Source organism: Podarcis melisellensis (assembly GCF_964234715.1).
Source record: "Podarcis melisellensis genome assembly, chromosome: 4".
Taxonomy (NCBI): Eukaryota; Metazoa; Chordata; class Lepidosauria; order Squamata; family Lacertidae; genus Podarcis; species Podarcis melisellensis.
Window position 1 is genome coordinate 91,429,491 of NC_138531.1, and position 20,411 is coordinate 91,449,901.

At 46.7% G+C, this 20,411-nt stretch overlaps 1 protein-coding gene across 1 annotated transcript in view; it reads left to right on the forward strand.

Annotated features, from left to right (window-relative positions):
- ME3 (malic enzyme 3) overlaps positions 1-17,085 on the forward strand; it is a 94,828-nt gene extending 77,743 nt beyond the window's left edge. Inside the window, exons 8-15 of the mRNA XM_081909864.1 lie at positions 3,723-3,832; positions 8,272-8,369; positions 9,258-9,371; positions 10,020-10,125; positions 10,270-10,412; positions 11,999-12,172; positions 13,695-13,793; positions 14,830-17,085. Coding sequence (XP_081765990.1) covers positions 3,723-3,832; positions 8,272-8,369; positions 9,258-9,371; positions 10,020-10,125; positions 10,270-10,412; positions 11,999-12,172; positions 13,695-13,793; positions 14,830-14,991 — 1,006 coding nt within the window. The 3' untranslated portion in view covers positions 14,992-17,085. The remainder of the gene's footprint in view (positions 1-3,722; positions 3,833-8,271; positions 8,370-9,257; positions 9,372-10,019; positions 10,126-10,269; positions 10,413-11,998; positions 12,173-13,694; positions 13,794-14,829) is intronic.
- Positions 17,086-20,411: the final 3,326 nt, after the last annotated feature.

Below are 20,411 nucleotides of genomic sequence, written 5' to 3' on the forward strand. Positions count from 1 at the left end.
CTTTCTCCAAGTGAGTATTTCGGCAGGAATTTTGATGCCGAACACTCGCTCTCGTAAACGTCAGGGTCCACATTGCATAGAGTTTGCGAGGGCAGAGCCTGTAAGTGGGTCATCCGTGTGAAACTTGCAAGAAGCTGCCAGAAGGCCAATATTTTTTTTTATGCGTTCATGGTTTTGGTTCTGCACTGGAAGCTTCCGTGTAGCACAACATTGTTTTCTTCCGGATGAGCCAGCAGTTTCAGAGATTGACCCACAGGACTCAGGCCAGGGCACTGTTCACGGGTGCCCTGGGTCTTTTAAAGTGGGTATGGGGTGGGTCTCCTCAGGTCCTACTAGTGAGTTTTCCTTCCATTGAAGAAGAAGAGTTTGGAATTGATATCCCGCCTTTCACTCCCTTTAAGGAGTCTCAAAGCGGCTAACAATCTCCTTTCCCTTCCTCCCCCACAACAAACCCTCTGTGAGGTGAGTGGGGCTGAGAGACTTCAAAGAAGTGTGACTGACCCAAGGTCACCCAGCAGCTGCATGTGGAGGAGCGGAGACGCGAACCCGGTTTCCCAGATTACGAGACTACCGCTCTTAACCACTACACCACACTGGCTCTCAATGCAACACATTGGCTTCTGTGTTGCATTAGATAGACCTTTGAGCCGATCCGGAAGAGCTCTTCTGATTCCTGTTGCTCTCTCCTCCTCCTCTCCACCTCTTCCTTAAAAGAAAACAAGACGCTGGAGCCCTTTTTGTGGTCCACTTTGGGATAAGGATACGGCCTCTTGCGGGTCACATGCTTCCAGCTGAGAACCAATCATTTCAGCAAGGTTCTGTGGGACAGCAGATCAAAAATAGCATACCCCCCTATCAGGGCTGGATTTAGGTTTGATGAGGCCCTAAGCTACTGAAGGTAATGGGGCCATTTATATGTCCAGCTGTCCTTTGTCAACCGCAAATTGTTGCTGTTTTTTGTGTTGAATATATGCTACATGGTAATTTATGAACCTAATAGGTATCTAAAGCCATTTGCACATGTTACTGTGCAACCAGTCCATGCTGAATGTAGGCACCCTATATATAAAAGTAAAGGGACCCCTGACCGTTAGGTCCAGTCGCGGACGACTCTGGGGTTGCGGCACTCATCTTGCTTTATTGGCCGAGGGAGCCGGCGTACAGCTTCCGGGTCATGTGGCCAGCATGACTAAGCCGCTTCTGGCGAACCAGAGCAGTGCACGGAAACGCCGTTTACCTTCCCGCCGGAGTGGTACCTATTTATCTACCTGCACTTTGATGTGCTTTCGAACTGCTAGGTTGGCAGGAATAGAAATGAGCAAACCAGTGATATTTTAGGGAGCAGGCTGGCAGGCGGGGCCCATGACTTACATCATAGGCTGACTCCAGAGCACGGCACCAAAAAAACAGAAGGAAAACTTACCTTGACCCCGTACGTCACCACTCTCCTCTTCCTCCTTGAGCCACGGAACTTCCGGAAGTACGTCTGCATTGTTTGGAGGAGAAGGAAACTGGTCGCGATGCTGCAGAGGTCGGGGCAACCTTCCCTGGGCCGCTCTGGACAGCACAGTGTCTCCCAATGTTGTGCAGACTGGGGCATCCTTCCCCAGGACACTCCATTCCACGTAGCCTCTCATGAGGCTGGAGAGCAGGAGGTGGAAGACAGAAAACAGAAATAGGAGAGGGGAAGGGGGGCCAAGGAATGAGTTGCGGCAGTAAGCGGGCAGGCAGGAAAGGGTTTGGCGGCAAGGAGGGGGCAAGCGATGGGATGGGGGGTGCCCCAAATTTTCCTCCCAAAATGTTGGGGGGTGTATGAGATAGTAGCATCTAAGTGGAGATACGTTTCTATTTTTTAAAAAAGAAAGGAGCTTTTATGGCGTGCTTTACAAGTGGAGAACGGGTACCTGCCTGTAGAATGAATAGGATGAGGGGCCTTTGTAGGAGTTGAGTGCTCCCCCCCCCTTTCAAAGGAGGGAGTTACTTGTCTGGATCAATAAAGAGAGGCCATCATTGGACCTTCCTGCTGACAGGCACTTTTTAGCACCGTAGCAGGGGAAATTGTCCACAAATATCGAAGACAAAAAAAGGCCCCGTCTGAGAGAGGCTGACAAAGGCTGGAGTCTTTTTAAAAGCTGCAATGAATGGGGCTCTCAGTGGCCTGGCTAGAAGTGAAACATGATTTGTCTGGTTTCAGTTTCTGGTTTCAAGCCCTCGGTGTGTCCCACTTGTTCACGCCGGATTTCTCAGGGAGAGCTGTGCCAACGTTTCCCTGCAATGCTTGAGGTCCCAAAGGCAGCAGTATTGTGATTATGATTATTCATACGCTGCAGGGTTTAGTTCTCTCTCTTTTCTTTTTTGTCACTTGGGCTGCCTCCCGACTGTCACCGTTCTTCGCGAGGGATTCAAGCGCACACCAAAGGTGTAGGTTTGCAGAGTTAAAGTGGGTTAAAGGGGCCTGGTAAAGGTAAAGGTAAAGGTACCCCTGCCCGTATGGGCCAGTCGTGACCGACTCTAGGGTTGCACGCTCATCTCGCTCAAGAGGCCGGGAGCCGGCGCCGTCCAAAGATACTTCCGGGTCACGTGGCCAGCATGACGAAGCTGCAACTGGCGAGCCAGCACCAGTGCCGCACATGGAAACGCCGTTTACCTTCCCGCTATAAAGCGGTACCTATTTATCTACTTGCACTTAGGGGTGCTTTCGAACTGCTAGGTAGGCAGGAGCTGGGACCGAACGGCGGGAGCTCACCCCGCTGCGGGGATTCGAACCGCCGACCTTACGATCAGCAAGTCCTAGGCACTGAGGTTTTACCCACAGCGCCACCCGCGGCCCTAAGGGGCCCGATACACCAGTGCAAAACACAAATCCACTTTAAAGGAGAAACTTGGCTTTCTAGAGTTTGGAAACTTACAGGGAAGTGCTTTAGAAAGTGTAAAATGAACAAATCACTAACAGGATGACATATAAGCACCCCGCAAGCAAGCATTAAGCATTAATTGTGATTTATTTGCATTGAGGTCCTATAACCCCAGTGCAAATAAATCACAACTAATGCTTAATAAAGACCAAGTACATGCCTAACTTCCATGTAAGCTTTGTGCAAGAAAATTCATCATGAATGCTCAATAAATATGTCATTTAGAGGAGCATGTAGTCATTGAACATACTAATGACCTGCTGGCCATATGTCTATTTCCCGTGTTTATTCATTTACATTTGAGAAGACATTATTGATTCCTGCCCTCCTTGGAGCCCACAAGCACACAAATGTCAGACTCAAAAATTTGCCTCTTGAGTCATCTGTTTTGTGCTTCCAAAATATAGATGGCAAAGGAATTGGTTTTGAATGGGGTTTTTTACACCGAATTTGATGGTTCCATGCCAACGGAGCCTGCCTTGTGTTGGACCACATCTTAAACTGAGCACCTTTTTGACATTCAACACTAGCCCTACTCAGAGTAGACCTGTCGAAGTTAAAGGCCATGACTCACGTAGGTTCATTTCAGTGGTTCTACTCCGAGTAGGACTTCGCTGAATGCAACCTATTGTCAGGATCTTTTAATGGTTTTTAAAAAAATGTTTTAAATGGTTGACCAGCCATGTGCAAAATTAGAATATTCTATAATGCTAGGCGAAGATGGATCTTCCATTTCTTCCTGGAAAGACTTGCGCTGACACCAGGCTCCAGCTCAGTTAATCTTGGTCTTTCTTTTGAAACCTGCAGGTATGGGATGAATTGCCTCATTCAGTTTGAAGACTTTGCCAACGCCAATGCATTCCGCCTTCTCAACAAATACCGTGACAGATATTGCACGTTCAATGATGACATTCAAGGTAAGAGATGCAGAGCTGATGAGACACGGGACTTGGTACCACGCTGTGTGGGGTTTCGCATGCAGCTGCTCTCCGCTGTTGAGGAAATTGGTCAAAGGATGAGCACAGAAGCTGCGTGGCGTCTTAGACATGGATGTGCTGAACTAGCTCATCCCAGACTTGAGGAAAAAGTCCGCAGGGGCATTCGGAAGTGTTGTTGGCAGCGGATGACACCCATTAGTACAACTATCTGGCAGTAAGAAGACTCATTTCTTCTTGGCTGCTACTGTGATGTCAGTAACAGATGGTAAGGTTCTGGGCAACATGGAACTACCATCAACTGGGTTTCTCTGGGGCTTGTTCAGCTTTTTGCAACCCCTTGTTGATCTTTTCCTTTTTAAGTTCTGGACAGATAAGTGTTTTTGAGCCTCTTTCCTGCTGTTGGGGGGCTGGGGGCTTTAAATATGCTTGTATTGGGCTACTGAGGAATGCAAATTTACAGTCACATTGCAGCTTTTTGGGGTCAGCTGAATTCTGGATTACACTTCCACACATACATACATACATACATACACGTCTTATTCCTTTCACTGATGCAGTTTTCTTCCACAAACCCCACTCTTAGTCATTTAGTCGTGTCCAACTCTTTGTGACCCCATGGACCAGAGCACGCCAGGCACTCCTGTCTTCCACTGCCTCCCACAGTTTGGTCAAACTCATGCTGGTAGCTTCGAGAACACTGTCCAACCATCTCATCCTCTGTTGTCCCCTTCTCCTTGTGCCCTCCATCTTTCCCAACATCAGGGCCTTTTCCAGGGAGTCTTCTCTTCTCATGAGGTGGCCAAAGTATTGGAGCCTCAGCTTCAGGACCTGTCCTTCCAGTGAGCACTCAGGGCTGATTTCCTTAAGAATGGAGAGGTTTGATCTTCTTGCAGTCCATGGGACTCTCAAGAGTCTCCTCCAGCACCATAATTCAAAAGCATCAATTCTTCGGTGATCAGCCTTCTTTATGGTCCAGCTCTCACTTCCATTCATCACTACTGGGAAAACCATAGCTTTAACTATACGGACCTTTGTTGGCACGGTGATGTCTCTGTTTTTTAAGATGCTGTCTACACCTGCCAAAAACAAAACAAAAAACACCAGTCTGGAAGGACCAAATACCAGCCTAGTCTCAGAGCAGTATGGCCAGAATCCAGGCTGGGAAGATGGGGGAATGTCTTGTCCCACACTAGCTAGAGGGGGAGTGTGGTGACATTTAAAGCAGAATAAGCATAACTTGTGAACAATGGTGCATTAACTGAAATGGGGGGAGACTCCCAAGAGACAATTAAAGCTTTGATTCCAGCCTTCCTCTCCCTTTCCAGAGGAGACTTACAGCTGGAATCCTAAACACACATTCTTTCAAATAAGCCCCATTGAAATTAAAGCCACTTACTTGCAAGTAAACATGGTGAGGCCCTGGGCCCTTAGCCAGTCTAGCTTCCCTTTGTTAATTAAGGAACTCTGTTTGAAGTAGAAACTTGCAAGTTTGCGGAAAGCAAAGAGACCAGTTTACAAAAGAATCCCTTCAGCAATCTGTGGCAAGATTAATTTTTTTAAGAGTGACCCTTTGGGATTAAACAAACATTGATTAGCCAACGGTTTGTGCAAAGCAGCTGTGAACACTTCTTTTTTTTTAAAAAAAAACCCTTCAAGTTCAGCAAACTAATCCCAAAGATAAATTATTCTTCTGTGCCCAGGGTGCATTAATTTTGTTGTCTTTTGAGTAATTCGAGAGCGAGAGAACAAACATGTGGAGGCGATGGAGGATTAGAAACACATTTTGAGGAGGAAAAAAAACCCCTATTACTGATTCTTGTCGTTGCACCAAAGCCTTGCAACCTTTTCATCCTATCTGGAATTGGATAGGATTATGAGTAACGACACACCCTGTCTTGCAGGGATATAGGCTTCTTAAAACCACATCACAGAACAGGCTGAGTCATACAGCAACATCGATTCCTCAACCCACTCACCCCACTTCTTCTATCTTTAAGAGAGCATTTTTTAAAAAATAAACACCCTGAGTTTATTTGGCAGTGTCCACTTAGTTAGTTAGCTGTACAAACCAACTATTAATCCGTAGCTCCACCTAGTGGAAAGAGGAGTGCAGAGCAGTTTTGAGATGATGAACATTCATATACAGTCATACCTCTTCTTGCGAACGCTTCATGTTGCCTTTTTTCGGATTAAGAATGCAGCAAACCCGGAAGTGTTTACATGTGCAGAAGTGCTGCTCTGGTTGCAGACTTTTCAGGGTGCAAACGGCACCCCAGAACGGATCGTGTCCACAACCAGAGGTACCGCTGTATAAGATAGCTAGCTAGATGATAGATAGATGATAGATGATAGATAGATTAGATTGATAGATGATAGATAGATAGATAGATAGATAGATAGATAGATAGATGATAGATGATAGATATAGATTGCTGTCATTTAGTCGTTTAGTCATGTCCGACTCTTCGTGACCCCATGGACCAGAGCACGCCAGGCACTCCTGTCTTCCACTGCCTCCTGCAGTTTGATCAAAAGATAGATAGATAAATAGCTAGGTACCCTTTAATCTTTCGTGCAAGAATGGATTATTGCATAAAGGCCTTTTAAAGTGATTATAGGAAAAAGCAAAGACATCAACCGAGGTCTTGCAAGCAGCCTTCTAAGAAACAGTGGTTTGATTACATCTGTAGGAAGGTTTCGTTTGAACCAGGGAGGAAAACAACTGTGTGTGTTTCAGGCAGAGATCTGATAGGTCAACACCCAGAACACAGGAAACTGCCCACTGGGTGACCTTGGGCCAGTCACTGTCTTTCCCCCTAACCTACCTCACAGGGCAGGGGTCAGCAAGGTTTATCTTGCCTGGGCCAGATCAGTCCCATGGAGATCCCTGCGATTTTCGGTGTCTGCGCTAAATACTAAATAACTATAAAGTGAGTCCTAAAAATACACACCGCAAGGGTAAAAAGGTGATGGGTGGGGGGAACCAATAAAGGACTAAGCCTAGAATCCTACCTGTGCAACTTCATCAAAAGGAAAAACAGAATAGCTCACCTGAAGTGTGTGGAAGGAGGCGGATTGACAGCTGAGCCAACATTCATCTCACTGGATTTCATGAATGCCATAGCAAATTGTAAAGCTGTGTTCACACTGCGGGCAAGGAACCTGCTGTGATTACTCTTCAAATAACTGTCTGTATTTCCCCCTTTGATGTGCCGTTTCCTAACACTTAAAAGCAGAGCAGCAGCACCTGCTGGGTTTTAAATGTTGTTTAGATTGCATGCTTGCCCAAGATAATGTTGAAATCTCTCCCCTCCTGAACTATTCATTATAGTTTTCTCTGTACCTAATTGAGACAGGCATGGAAGGGGGGGCGGGTGAAGGAAATTAAAGGGAAATCTGTGTTAATTTTTAATCCTAGCTGGATAAATGTATCCTAAGACTGTGATCTGAAAGACTGCTAATGTGCTCAGTTTTCTGCTCATGGGTTTTCTGGAGATACAAGACAAGACAACAAGCATTTGGGCTTCTTGCGTTCCTTTGTTTTTCATCCATATTCAGTGCTGCCCATCTTCCATTTCAGAACGAACCTGAGCAATGCACAAGCCACCTCGTGTCTCTCAAACATGGGTCCCCAGCTGTTGTTGGACTACAACTCCCATCATCCCTAGCTAGCAGGACCAGTGGTGAGGGATGATGGGAGTTGCCGTCCGACAACAGCACCAAATACTACCAAAATACAAAATCAGGCATTATAACAACACATTTAAGACAGGCAGCAAAATACACTTCAAAGCAAACACCTTGCAGAACTTGTACCATATTTCAAAAGCTGCTAGGGACAGAAACATATTTGTTAACCATTTCAAATCGGCAGGGAGTTCCATAATTTTGATGCCACCACTGGAAAAGCCCTGTTTTTTCAACTGTCCAACGGATCTCATGAGTAAACAGGACAGGAAACAGTTGCCTCTGCTGCTGATTTTGAAGTCCCGGGAAAGTTAGTCTGTCTTGTTATCTCTGTGTTCCCAGGGACATTTCCAGCAACTGCATGTGACTGTATTTTTTCCCCCAAAAAAATTATTAGTTTTCACAATATTTTAAACAAACAAACACACAAACAAACAAACAAGACAAACAAACATAAATCATAGCCTTATTGAAAATGACAGTTATTAACTTTGTTAAATGACTTCCTCGCTTCCCCTTGGTTGAATTTCATTGCATGTCCTTTTAATGGTTTTCTAAATCCCAATTTTTATGAAATTTAACTTAAACATTAACATCCTTAAATCTTCACCTCATGGAATTAAACATATTAATTCATCACTTGACATAAATAAAATCCTAAGCCCATTAAGTATCTGCAAGCAACTGCATGTGTCTCTATGGGGTTTGGGGTTGTTGTTTTCTTTTCCCAGGAACTGCCTCTGTTGCAGTAGCCGGAATCCTTGCAGCCTTGAGGATCACAAAGAACAAGCTTTCTGACCACAAATTTGTCTTCCAAGGAGCTGGAGAGGTAGGATCCCTGTTACTCTGAGGGAAGACCGAACAAGTCACCATTTTCCTTTTGCTCTTTCTTTTTTCTCTTTTTAAATAGCTGGACAGAAATCTGAAAGCAGTCATCGTCAGCCTCAGGAAGCGGGGGTAGTTTTGAGCTTTGCAGCTCTCCTCACATGGTAGTTTTGCAGAAAGAGATTACACAGCTGTGAGGGAGACGGCCCAGAACGACCCTTGTGTTTATGGCTTGGGATGTGAGCCTACATTTGTGCCAAGTCCCTAAAGATCCCGCAGTGTTTCGTAGAGAATGAGACATGACCCACGGCTACCCATATTTCACAGGCTTCTGCTTTGTGTCTAGAAAATGAAGTAAACAGTGCTTCAGATTATTTTAATTAACAAAAAAATAGCACACAAAAACCAGCCAGAAACCAGAATCACCTCCCTTCCCAGGTGATTTTTCTTTCTGGTTTTTTTCCCCCATTGAGGGAATGAATTAGAATTACAGAATTGCACAGTTGGAAATGACCACAAAAACAGAAACAATACACACACACCCCAAAAAACCCCCACAATTAAAAGACTGTAGAATATTAATCAGCCCAAGGCCTGGTTAAAGAGGAATGTTTTTGCTTGGCATCCAAAGGTATGTAATGAAGGTGCCAGGCAGGCCTCCCTGGGGAGAGCTTTCCACAAAAGGGGAGCCACTGCAGAAAAGGCCCCGTTCTTATATCGCCACTCTCCAGACCTCTTGTGGAGGAGGCACATGAAGATGATCACAGAGTCTGGGTCTGTCTATATGGGGAGAGGTCATCCTTGAGGTATTGCGGTCCTGAGGCTTTAGAGGTCAACACCAGCACTTTGAGTTGGGCCCGTAACTGGTTGTCTTTACTGCCTGTGTTTTCAGGCGGCGATGGGCATAGCTCACCTGATTGTGATGGCCCTGGAGAAGGAAGGAATTTCAAGGGGAGAAGCTATCAAAAAAATCTGGATGGTGGACTCCAAGGGACTCATTGTAAAGGTATTAACAACAGGTCTATGCTCCCCATCCTGGGGCAACTCTGGGGGCAGGCGGGGGGGTGGAGAGCAGCTTTGCAAATGTTTGGGATGGTTCAGTGCAGAAATGAAAGAAGCCTATTGTGAAGAGCTCCTATTGGCTAGCACCCATGGCCACAAACACATGTATGCCAATATAACTTGACAGTCCAGCATGCTGCTGTATAATACTTGTCTGTAATGCAGTTTGCAATGGTTAGTTCACAGGACTCATGGAATCCTGTCCCATTTTCATCCTCTGTTCCTTTTGAAAACCGAGTCCAGTTCCCCAAGGCCTCTGAACATAGGTATATATTAGTTATATTAGTGGGACATTCCAGGATCAAATCAGAAACTGGGACAGTGTCTGTAAATCAGGGACGTCCCTAGAAAATAGGGACACTTGGAGGGTCTGAAATTACCGTCTTGCACCAACTTCAGATAGCACTCAAACTTGGACTTTGGAGCGTCTCCAGAGGAAAGGAGCTTCTCCAGCATTTGTGGGGCACCCACCAAGAACAAGTCATAAGTTCTTGATGCCCAGGTGGCATAATCTTAGCAGATCTCTGGTGCTAGGGAAAAGACGACTGCTTCAAGTCTATCACCGTTTGCTTTTGCTCTGTTTGACTCCCAGGGCAGAAGTCACTTGAACCATGAGAAGGAGATGTTCGCTCAAGACCATCCCAATGTGAAGACCCTGGAGGAAGTGGTGAAGGCAGTAAAACCAACAGCCATCATTGGTAACTGTTAGGCTCCCAAATGCTTTGGAACGCTGGCTTTTGTTTTTATATTTCTGCTTTTAAGCAGTGGTTTTTAGACTGCAGCCTTAAGAGATAAACCATTTGCTGATGCTTTTGTTGTTGTTTTTTCTTTACCTGTCGCAGGTGTGGCTGCTATTGCTGGCGCTTTCACGGATCAGATTCTGAAGGACATGGGGTCTTTCAACAAGAGGCCGATTGTGTTCGCCCTGAGCAACCCTACAAGCAAAGCAGAATGCACTGCGGAACAGTGTTACCGCTTGACCGAGGTATAAGATTCCCCCTTCCTCCTGCTTTCATTTCATTTTTGATTAATGAATTAAATTTAATAATTGTGTACCAGTTGACTGCAAGGAAACCTCTAAGTGGGTTGCAAAAATATATAACGGCATATTAAGGTTACTGGTTTTAAAAACAAGCAAACAGTTAAAGACAGCTGCTTTAAAAATATTACTACCTTGCCGCCTCTTTCTCTGCTGAGCCGCTGAATGAAATTACAGAATTCCAGGCGCTTCCCCAAGGTTGTGCTTCCGTTGGGAAAATTGAGACACAGCGGAAGCTACTAGCTACTGTCTTTAAGATATATGGTTTATTAGAACATGTATACACTTGGGGGGGATGCGGGTGGTGCTGTGGGTTAAACCACAGAGCCTAGGACTTGCCGATCAGAAGGTCGGCAGTTCGAATCCCTGCGACGGGGTGAGCTCCCGTTGCTCAGTCCCTGCTCCTGCCAACCTAGCAGTTTGAAAGCACGTCAAAGTGCAAGTAGATAAACAGGAACCACTCTGGTGGGAAGGTAAACGGCGTTTCCGTGCACTGCTCTGGTTCGCCAGAAGCGGCTTAGTCATGCTGACCACATGACCCAGAAGCTGTACGCCGGCTCCCTTGGCCAATAAAGCGAGATAAGCGCCGCAACCCCAGAGTCGGCCACGACTGGACCTAATGGTCAGGGGTCCCTTTACCTTTATACACTTGGAAGTCTGCAGTAGAGGGGGTGCAGAACATTACAGCCCAAGGGTGTGTCAAGTTGCCCCTCTCATCGCTTCAGCAAAAGCAGCAGTCAGTCATGGCTCTTGGTCTCTCGGTGAAGTTTCCTCCAGTCGGCAGTCAAGATGTTCTTATCTCCAGCCCCTGCCTAGAGTTCTGGCCTGCCCAGCAGTTCATGGAATAAGAATCATAGAATTGTAGAGTTGGAAGGGACCACGAGGGTCACGTAGTGAAGTGAAGGACATGAGGCAGGAGTTGATAATGCAGGTGAGCTGTGCAGGAGCAAGCTGCCAGCCAGCTCTGTGGAGGCTCCTTTTATTGACACAATATGCAAACCCAGGCAGATCCATTTTGGGCTGTGACCTTTACACATCTTTCAGTCCCAAGATCATGGGGTGGTACAAAGTTATTTTGGCACCTGTTTCCACTGCACCATTTCCCCCTTGCACAATGTATGACAAAAGAGACAAAGGTCACAGACAGGATGCGGCAGACTACTGAGACCGCAAAAGGTTAGACAGAGGGCAAGATGTTCAGACAGCTGTGGCTTTATCAGTGAGGGGGAGTGTGCTTCGCACCCCAAGTTCACGCGTGCAGGCAGCTGAGGCTGCCCGCGGGCAGGAGTGTGCTCCATTCCTACAATGTAGTCCAACCCCCTGAAATGCAGAGTGGGTTCAAGGGAGGGTGGCACACGCTCTATCACCGATGGAAAGGGCACCCGCCCCCCCTTCCTCTGCCAGTGATTGAAGAAACCAAGGCCGCTGCTACAAAGGCTGCAAGTTTCCTTTCGGTTTCCAGTTCCACCCAAGCTGCCTGGCGTTCTCGCAAGCCTCTCAAGGTGCCCAAATCTTTCTCGCTCTCTTTACAGGGCCGAGGCATATTTGCGAGCGGGAGCCCATTCTCCAAAGTGACCCTGCCAAATGGACAGACCTTCTTCCCAGGCCAAGGGAACAACGCCTATGTTTTCCCGGGAGTTGCTCTGGGAGTGATCGCCTGTGGAGTCCGGCATATCTCCGACGATATCTTTCTCACCACAGCAGAGGTTTGGGAATTTCCTTTCCTTCTGCCACCATTGCGGCGGCGAATTTCTCTTTTTTAGTATATGTGCTGCCGAAGCGAGCACATGCGGCGGCGAATTTCTCAGGACTGCGCCCACTACCCCTTTCTGCCTCGTCCTTTCAGAACTCCTTCCCAGGGCACATACACCTTCCGTTTTCAGGCCAACTCCCACCCCCACACCCGAGTCCCCTTCCTCACAAGGCGCAGGAGCAGACCCAGGTTTATCTGTGAGGGAAGCTGTTTAGTTTATTTTTCTTTTATAAAATTTATACGCTGCCTTCGGGAGAAGAAAAGGCTAAGGAGGAAACTCTACACAAATCCGAAGTGGAGTCCCTAAGATGGTTGGATGGCGCCTTGTAGGCCTCTTTCCAGCAATGTATTTCTCTGCTTTTCTTTGGACCACATCAGTGAGGCTGAGAGTGGGGTCTTGTTGTCTGGGCAGCCCAGAACCTCCATCCACACTGCCCAGGCTTGTGCCCCGGAGAGGCCACTTACCGTATTTTCCACTCCATAGGACGCACTTTTTCCCTCTTAAAAGAGGGAAAGTCTGCGTGTACTATGGAGCGAATGCAAGGGGGAGGCAGGCAGGAAAAGCCCCCAAGAGCCGCACACAAGCTTTGTGCAGCTCTTGCGGGCTTTTCCCCAGGAGGGAGAAGGGACCGCTGCTCCCCAACCTGTTCTGGGGGCTGGGATCAGGAAAAGCTTGGGCTTCCCCTGCCCCAGCCCCACGGCTAAAATGGAGAAGCCTGAAGCCCCCAGAGCACAGCGCGAACTGCCGCTGCGCTCAGGGGGCTTCAGGCAGCTATCCGCAAGCCTTCGGAGCGCAGCGGGATAGCCGCCTGAAGCCTGGAGAGCGGGAGGGGTCAGTGTGCACCAACCCCTCCCGCTCTCCAGGCTTTGCTTCGCTGGAGAGGCCCTGCACAGTTTTCCCTCTCTGCACAGTGCCCCTTCAGTGAAGCAGGAGAAGAAATGGAAGGGGCTCCGTTTCTCCTGCCGCTTCGCTGAAGGGGTGCTGAGCAGAGAGGGGGAGAATTTTTTTTCCCTGTTATCCCCCTCCTATGGTCTGATGCGTCCTATAGAGTGAAAAATACGGTAAGTGCTACTAACACAGCAGTCTGGCTTCACCCCCGGAGGCACACTCCATTGTCCCTTGAGACAGATAAATGCCGACAAGATTGCAAACAAACAAACAAACCTCGAAGTGATTTTGCAAAACATTCAAGAGATAAAATCAGCAAGGAGCTGAAAACCACATTGAAATGTACAGCAACCTTCTACATGTCTGCATAGGCTTGCCTAAACAAAAATGTCTTTATCAGGCACCTGCTTGACATCAATAGGCAGGGAATTTTCTATTATCTTACCTAGGCAGCTGGCGAAGGCTGCCTAGGTAGGATAATAGTCTCAGTGAAGACTAGCAGTGAAGAGCTCACATTCAGAAGGCCTTCACGTTTATCTTGCTGAAAATCCACACGACTCTCTCTCTCCTTTCCTCCCCTTGCTAGTCAATCGCAGAAGAGGTCACTGAGGAGAATCTTGCAGAAGGAAGGCTGTATCCGCCTCTGAGCTCCATTCGAGATGTCTCCTTAAAAATCGCTGTCAAAGTAAGTTCCGTGGCCTTTTTCGTTTTTGGCGAGGTTGAAATGGTACATTGGAAGCCTTCCTCTTGAAAATAAAATAGTCCCTCTTCCTTTTTGCAAGTACCTTGCAAAATGGTACTTAAATACTAGGGTGCAGGCTTACCTGACAAGCATAAACAGCACAGTTTAAGCACCACCAACTCGCTACAGACACGGAAGAGGGGATCAGCTTAGGGCTCGATGAGATCCTCTCGCTTCCCTGTAGAGCATTTGTGGGCGTAGCTCCTTGGGAACAGCAGTCTAGTTGCATAAATGTGGATATGGGTTAAAATCAATCAAACTCGCTATCACAGTCAGTGACAAGCACACAAAAATATATAGAATAACACCAAAAGAGGAAACCATAACAATAAAATTGCTAACTGTATTGTACTATAGGGCGGTATACAAATTTACCAGGCTCCTATAAAACACCAGGCACAAGGAACATAACAAGTTTACTAAAACCAGTCCCTGTTGAGTTTTACATGCTGCCAAAGAATGTTTAGCCACCCTGGGAGAGGTGGGTGCCTTCTGATCTGAAAGGAGTTAGAGAAGTATAGTATGCCATCCGATTGTCCTGGGAATTTTCATTAAAAGGGTTCAATAAAAATCTTAGATATAGCACAATAAAAAGAGCAATATGTAAGAGCATGGGTTATTGATTCTACCTCCGCATATATTACTATTTACTATTCCCATTGCTCGGTCCCTGCTCCTGCCAATCTAGCAGTTTGAGAGCACGTCAAAGTGCAAGTAGATAAATAGGTACCACTCCGGCGGGAAGGTAAACGACATTTCCGTGCGCTGCTCTGGTTCGCCAGAAGCAGCTTAGTCATGCTGGCCACATGACCCGGAAGCTGTACGCCGGCTCCCTCAGCCAATAAAGCGAGATGAGCACCACAACCCCAGAGTCGGCCACGACTAGACCTAATGGTCAGGGGTCCCTTTACCTTTTATCTTGAAGGCACCAGATTGGAGGAAGCCACTCTATTCCTTCTCGTCTTTCTCTTGCTTTTAGGTTGTCGACTATGCCTACAAAAACAACTTGGCCTCCTGGTATCCGGAACCGGAAGACAAAGAAGCCTTTGTCAAATCCCTCATCTACAGCCCTGACTACGATTCCTTCATTATAGATAATTACCGGTGGCCGCAGGAAGCCATGCAGACTCAAAACATTTGATGTTGCTCTCTCGCTCTCTTTTGGTCTTAAAGAGACTCTGATCCTTAAGATGCTCCCATTTCTAGCACCTCGGATATCAGTAGGTTTTCAAGCTTATAGATTCCTCAGCTTATAGATGGAGGGGGGGTGAGCAAGCGCCCATCTTTCCTTGGTGCCATTTTTCCATTCTTCCTTTCTTTTCGAAGAAAAACGCACACATACCTGAGCCGGAAATGACGCAACAGGGGCCATTTGCGTTCCCAAACAAATGCACTGACGCGTCGAGGTCGGCGCAAGATGGCTCCATCCTTTTGTCTTCCCTCTCTTAGTTTAAGTGCATGCCACAACTTTGGGGAAACATTCTACAGCAGGGAATGCAGATGCCCCAAATCCCACCAAATGCCCCACAGCTCTGGCATAACCCCACTGCCCTTCCCAGTGTTAGTGCTTGGAACAGAACTCCAGTAAACCCCACAATAGCAGTTGCTGAGAGGCCTTACAACTAGGGATGTGGCCAAATCTGTCAATTTCACTTTCTTTCGCATCTCTCCCCCCCCCCATTCCTAAGCTCAGTTCCCCACAATTCCACATCAGTTTGTGGCTTTTTAAAAAAAAAAAAGCCACACAGAAATCCATCACATTTTTCCTGATATACACATTCTTGTACGCAATTTTGCCTTATATACGCATTTCTGCAAGCATTTGCCCCTAACAGAAGGCATTTTGTACCTTATTTTAATTGACGCATTTTTAAATGCACACTTTTTCCTGATATTGGTATTCTTATACACGTTGGTTGGTTGGAGCACTGCACCACAAAACTCAAGAGAATTTCAGATTCAAAAGGATAGCTGTCTTTGATTCAGGAATAATAATAATAATAATATAATTTTATTTATATACCGCCCTCCCCAGCCGAAGCCGGGCTCAGAGCGGCTAACAACAGTAAAGTAATACAACATTCTAAAATCAAATCATTATCAAATCAGTTCAAATCAAATTAATAGCAACCATTGGGCTAGAGTGAAATTTTGGTAGCTCTCTATTGAAATGTGAACCAAAACAAATTTCTCCCCACTCTCAACCACAAAGCAATCGCTGAGTTGGAGGCTGTTTCAAGAGTTCTCAGACGACAAGCAGAAGAAGGCAACCAAGATGACCAAGGGGCTGGAAACCAAGCCTTATGAGGAACAGCTGAGGGAGCTGGGTTTGTTTAGCCTGGAAAAGAGAGGAGATACGGTAGCCATCTTCAAATATCTCAAGCGCTGTCACATGAAAGCTGGAGCAAGGTTGTTTTCTCCTGCTCCAGACGGTAGGACACAAACCAGTGGCTTCAAGGAGATTCCGACTAAACCTCAGGCATAACTTTCTGACAGTCTGAGGTGTTCAGTAGTGGAACAGACTCCCTTGTCTCACAAATAAAAAGTATTTTTTATTTTATTTTATTTTTAAATTGAACTTCTCCAGATTTTGAGATGCAATTCTCTAACCAAAACCTGGCATATTTATTAGGGGAAAGTGTGCATAGATATGCTTACGTTGGGGAAAGTAATGGAGGTAAATGCATTACATTGCCCTTTCTTAACGCCGCTTTTGCAACCCCTGCTAACAAGTTCTGTTGAAAAAGGAACTTGGCTGGTTCTGAGCGGAAACAGCATCTATTGCAACTGCAGCAAATACAGGCGATCGCTTGCTATTCTGCGGCAGCGGTCCCCTTTCCCCTTCAGATTTGCCCTCAATTCTCACACACAAATATCATTCGGTACCAGGTCTTGCGAAGTTTTGATGATTCCTTTGCAAGGCTGTCCTCATGTCAGGATATGTTCTGCAGAGTATCAGCTACGACGATGAAACTTTAACCTCAGGGACTACAGTTTTATTTTTAAATGTTGTTTATTTTACTGAGCGCAAGACAGTACCCAAAGTATCATGGTGCTTGGATTTGATAGGAGGAAGCGTGCATGGGAAAATCGCATGGAGCTTTTATACCTGACGCAGGAGCCCCTTTTGAATAGTGCTTAGTATCGCTGGCCATTCATTCAAAAGTTTGCTATCAAGGCTTTGTTCCATAATGAGAGCCCTGTTTAGTCAGATTAAAGTTCCACCTATCCAGCATTCTGCTTTTATAATTGTAGCCAATCAGATGCTATCAAGAAGCCCATAAGCAGGGTATGAAAGCAACAGCCTCTCCCCTTTGCAACACCTGCAAAGCTAAGCAGGTTCTGGTGTGGTTTCAAATTGGATGGACCGTATGTCGAGATTCCTGCATTCCAGGGGGTTGGGCTAGATGTCCCTCGAGGTCCCTTCCAAGTCCATGATTCTATAACTGGTGTTACTCAATGTGTCAGGGAACTGCCATCGGAGCTAGAGGCGGAGGGAAGGCTCCAGAGGGATGCCGGAGAGGGTCCCAGTAGGGAGAGAGCAAGCCCATCTGCTGGGGAAGGAAATCAGCGTAACACCAGTGGAGAAGGGGGGCGGATGGGGGAATCGGAGAGGAGGCTCCAGGACTCTTCACCGGAGACCAGCGGGGAGAGCACGGGTGCTCCGCTGCCCACACCCTCCCTGCGCAGAAGACTTCCGCGCAGGGAGAGTAGACTTGGTGTCAAAGAACTTCTTTGCTGGAAGAAGTTCAAGAAACGCCCACTGACGGATACTGCCAGCGACTGAGACAGGCACGAAGTGAAGGGCTGTCCAGACAGAAAGGGTTCAACCAGGTAACCTAGCCAAGAGTGGCGGCAACTTGCGCACGAGCAACCCCTAGAACCATTACACAATGGTATTCTGTCCCTGAAAGCCATGAACACTTCTGTCTTGAGTCTTGCCTTGGATGCGATTTCACGGCACCAAAACCAAAAGAGAACAATTGTAGCACCTGTTTCTGAGCCTGCTAAATCTGAACCGAAGTTTTTGGCATTTTTTTTTTCCTCCACAAGAGGAATAATAAAATGGGCAGTGGGCAGGGAGAACAGGAGGGGGAGAAAGCACAAATTCCGGAACAGGAGAAAATTGGAATTAATGGGCGTGGAGGCCGACGCAGATGGACGGTGCCTGCAACAGTGGCTTGTGTTCATTTTGTGACCTTTTAAAGATGTAAGTTTTCTTGCCAACGGTGATTGTCCTGCTCGCAGAAGTCTAGCACTTGCTATGTTCTCCTTCAGTGCCGCACTGGTAACAATGCAACACCAGGATGCAGTGTTATTCCAGAGGTATTGTGCAAGTGAGGATAGAGATGGACCGTGGGGCATTGTGGGAAAACATCATATCTACCAATAGCAGGGCAGCTGCTGCATGCAAAGTCAGCCAAACAGTATCCATTATTTTCTAAAGGATACAGAGGATTTTTTCTTGTCGCCATCCGTCCCCCCCGTCTGAAACACCCCCCTCTCACCAAAAACATCTCCTTTTGCAGCCATTGGCCCACAAAGAGCCGGCGCCTTGGCACTAACTCTCTGCTAACATCTAAGTGCCAATAATTGGTTCCAACTAGGGTCTTTAATCTTTAAAAATGGAACCTTCCAATAATATGTTTGCAGGAAGCAGGAAGAGAGAATTGCTGTCCCTGGAGCTCCTCGTCTTGAGCTGGAGTTGTAGCCTGGCAAATTGGTCATTTGGTGCCTACATTTCCCCCTGCTGGGATAGCTGGGTAGCTCAGTTGGTTAGAGCATGGTGCTGACAACGTCAAGGTTGCAGGTTCGATCCCTGTAAGGGACAGCTGCACATTCCTGCATTGAAGGGAGTAGGACTTCCAGCTCTGGATTCCTTCCAACTCTATGATTCTTGAAGGATTACAAGTTTCTAGCTGCATGAATAAGAATAGCTTTCAGAGTTATAAAGACTCTGGTTCCAGAAGACAGAGTACATATCTGCCGTCATACGAATTTGCAGGACTTTTAAAAGAGAACATGAACTATAGGCTGTTTTTAACAGAATAAAAGAAATCAACTAGGGGTGAATTATAATCACAGTGCAATCACCTTTTAAACTAAATTGCATCTAACCAAATAACAGTGCTCTTCGCTGCTTCTTTTTCAAAACCAGTATTTCAGATAGTCAGTAATTTTCTGCAAATGCCAGGCTGCGGACAACAAAACCCTTTTGTAACTCCAGTTGACCTGTTCAAGAACTTTTGCTTCCCGGTGTGATTGCTTTAATTCTAAATTTCTTTTAAGTGCCATGCCTGAATTAGAACGAGAATTATAAGAATACACAGAGAGAGAGAGCGCTTCTGGCATTTAATATGAAAAGGAAGAAGCTATTTGCAGGTGCTTGTAATGGCGGTATGTGATTGAGCTCACAGCGTGTCTGTTCTCAAGTCTGTAACTATGATTGGGGGCACTTGAAACACAGAGTGAAAATTGTCTTGAAATAATTCTGCCCCCATGAACTTCCCATCTGGTTTATCATTTACCTACTGTCCTTGTTTACCGGCTAAAGCAGGAGTCAGCATACCAGGCATGGGCCAGATCACTCCCGTGGAGATCCTGGTGCAGCGCGACGCCGGAAATCACTTTGCACATGCCCAGACGCCAAAAATCATGCCTGAGCAGAAATGATTTTAGGCATCTGGGCATGCGCAGATGCGATTTCCAGCGCCACAGACATGCGCAGACATGTTTTCCAGCGCCTGGGCACACGCAGAAGCGATTTCCAGAGCCGCAAAAGAGAGTCCCCGCACTGCACTGCGCCACTTTAGTGCAGCGCGCAGAGACTCGCCAAGTGGGCGGCTCGGTTCAGGGGCAGCTCATGGACCGGTTAAGCGACCCTCATGGGCCGCTTCTGGCCCATGGGCCTTGGGTTGCCAACCTCTGGGCTAAAGACTGTCATTGCCACTTGATGAAGGGCCTCAGCCCACCCAAATTGTGGCACAACAGGGCTGCATTCACACATACAAATGCAGGGGGTTGGAATAGATGACCCTCGGGATCCCTTCCAATTCTATAGTTCCGTGATTCTATGATGACACCCACGTAGGATAGTGCCACAGAAAAGCTACTGCCACATGGCTTGGTGAAGCAGGCACTAAGTTTATTTGTGTTTTCTCTCCACAAACAGCTGGGTTTGTTTTCCTTTGATGCTGAACTACAGCCATTCACAGACAGCACCGAAAGGGCAGAGCAGGCTAGTTTCCTACAACAACAATAATCCCTGTACATTTTACCTCAGATCTCAGCTTCTACAAATGGTAGAAAGTTGCTCTTTTTTTATTAAAAAAGGAAGGAAGGAGAAAAATAGAGTTGGAGGTTCATCGGGGGCAGAAGGAATTATTCCCAGACACACTCACAAATGTTACCTCAGTGAAATTCAAGTCACCAATAAGACTGAAACTTAACTGAGAAACTTTCACTCCACCTCCAGTTAGTAATCTCCCCGCCCTTCAAGTCTTTTATGCCCTTAACAGTAGCCTGATATGAAGGAAATAAAGTGGTTGATGTTTTCTGCAA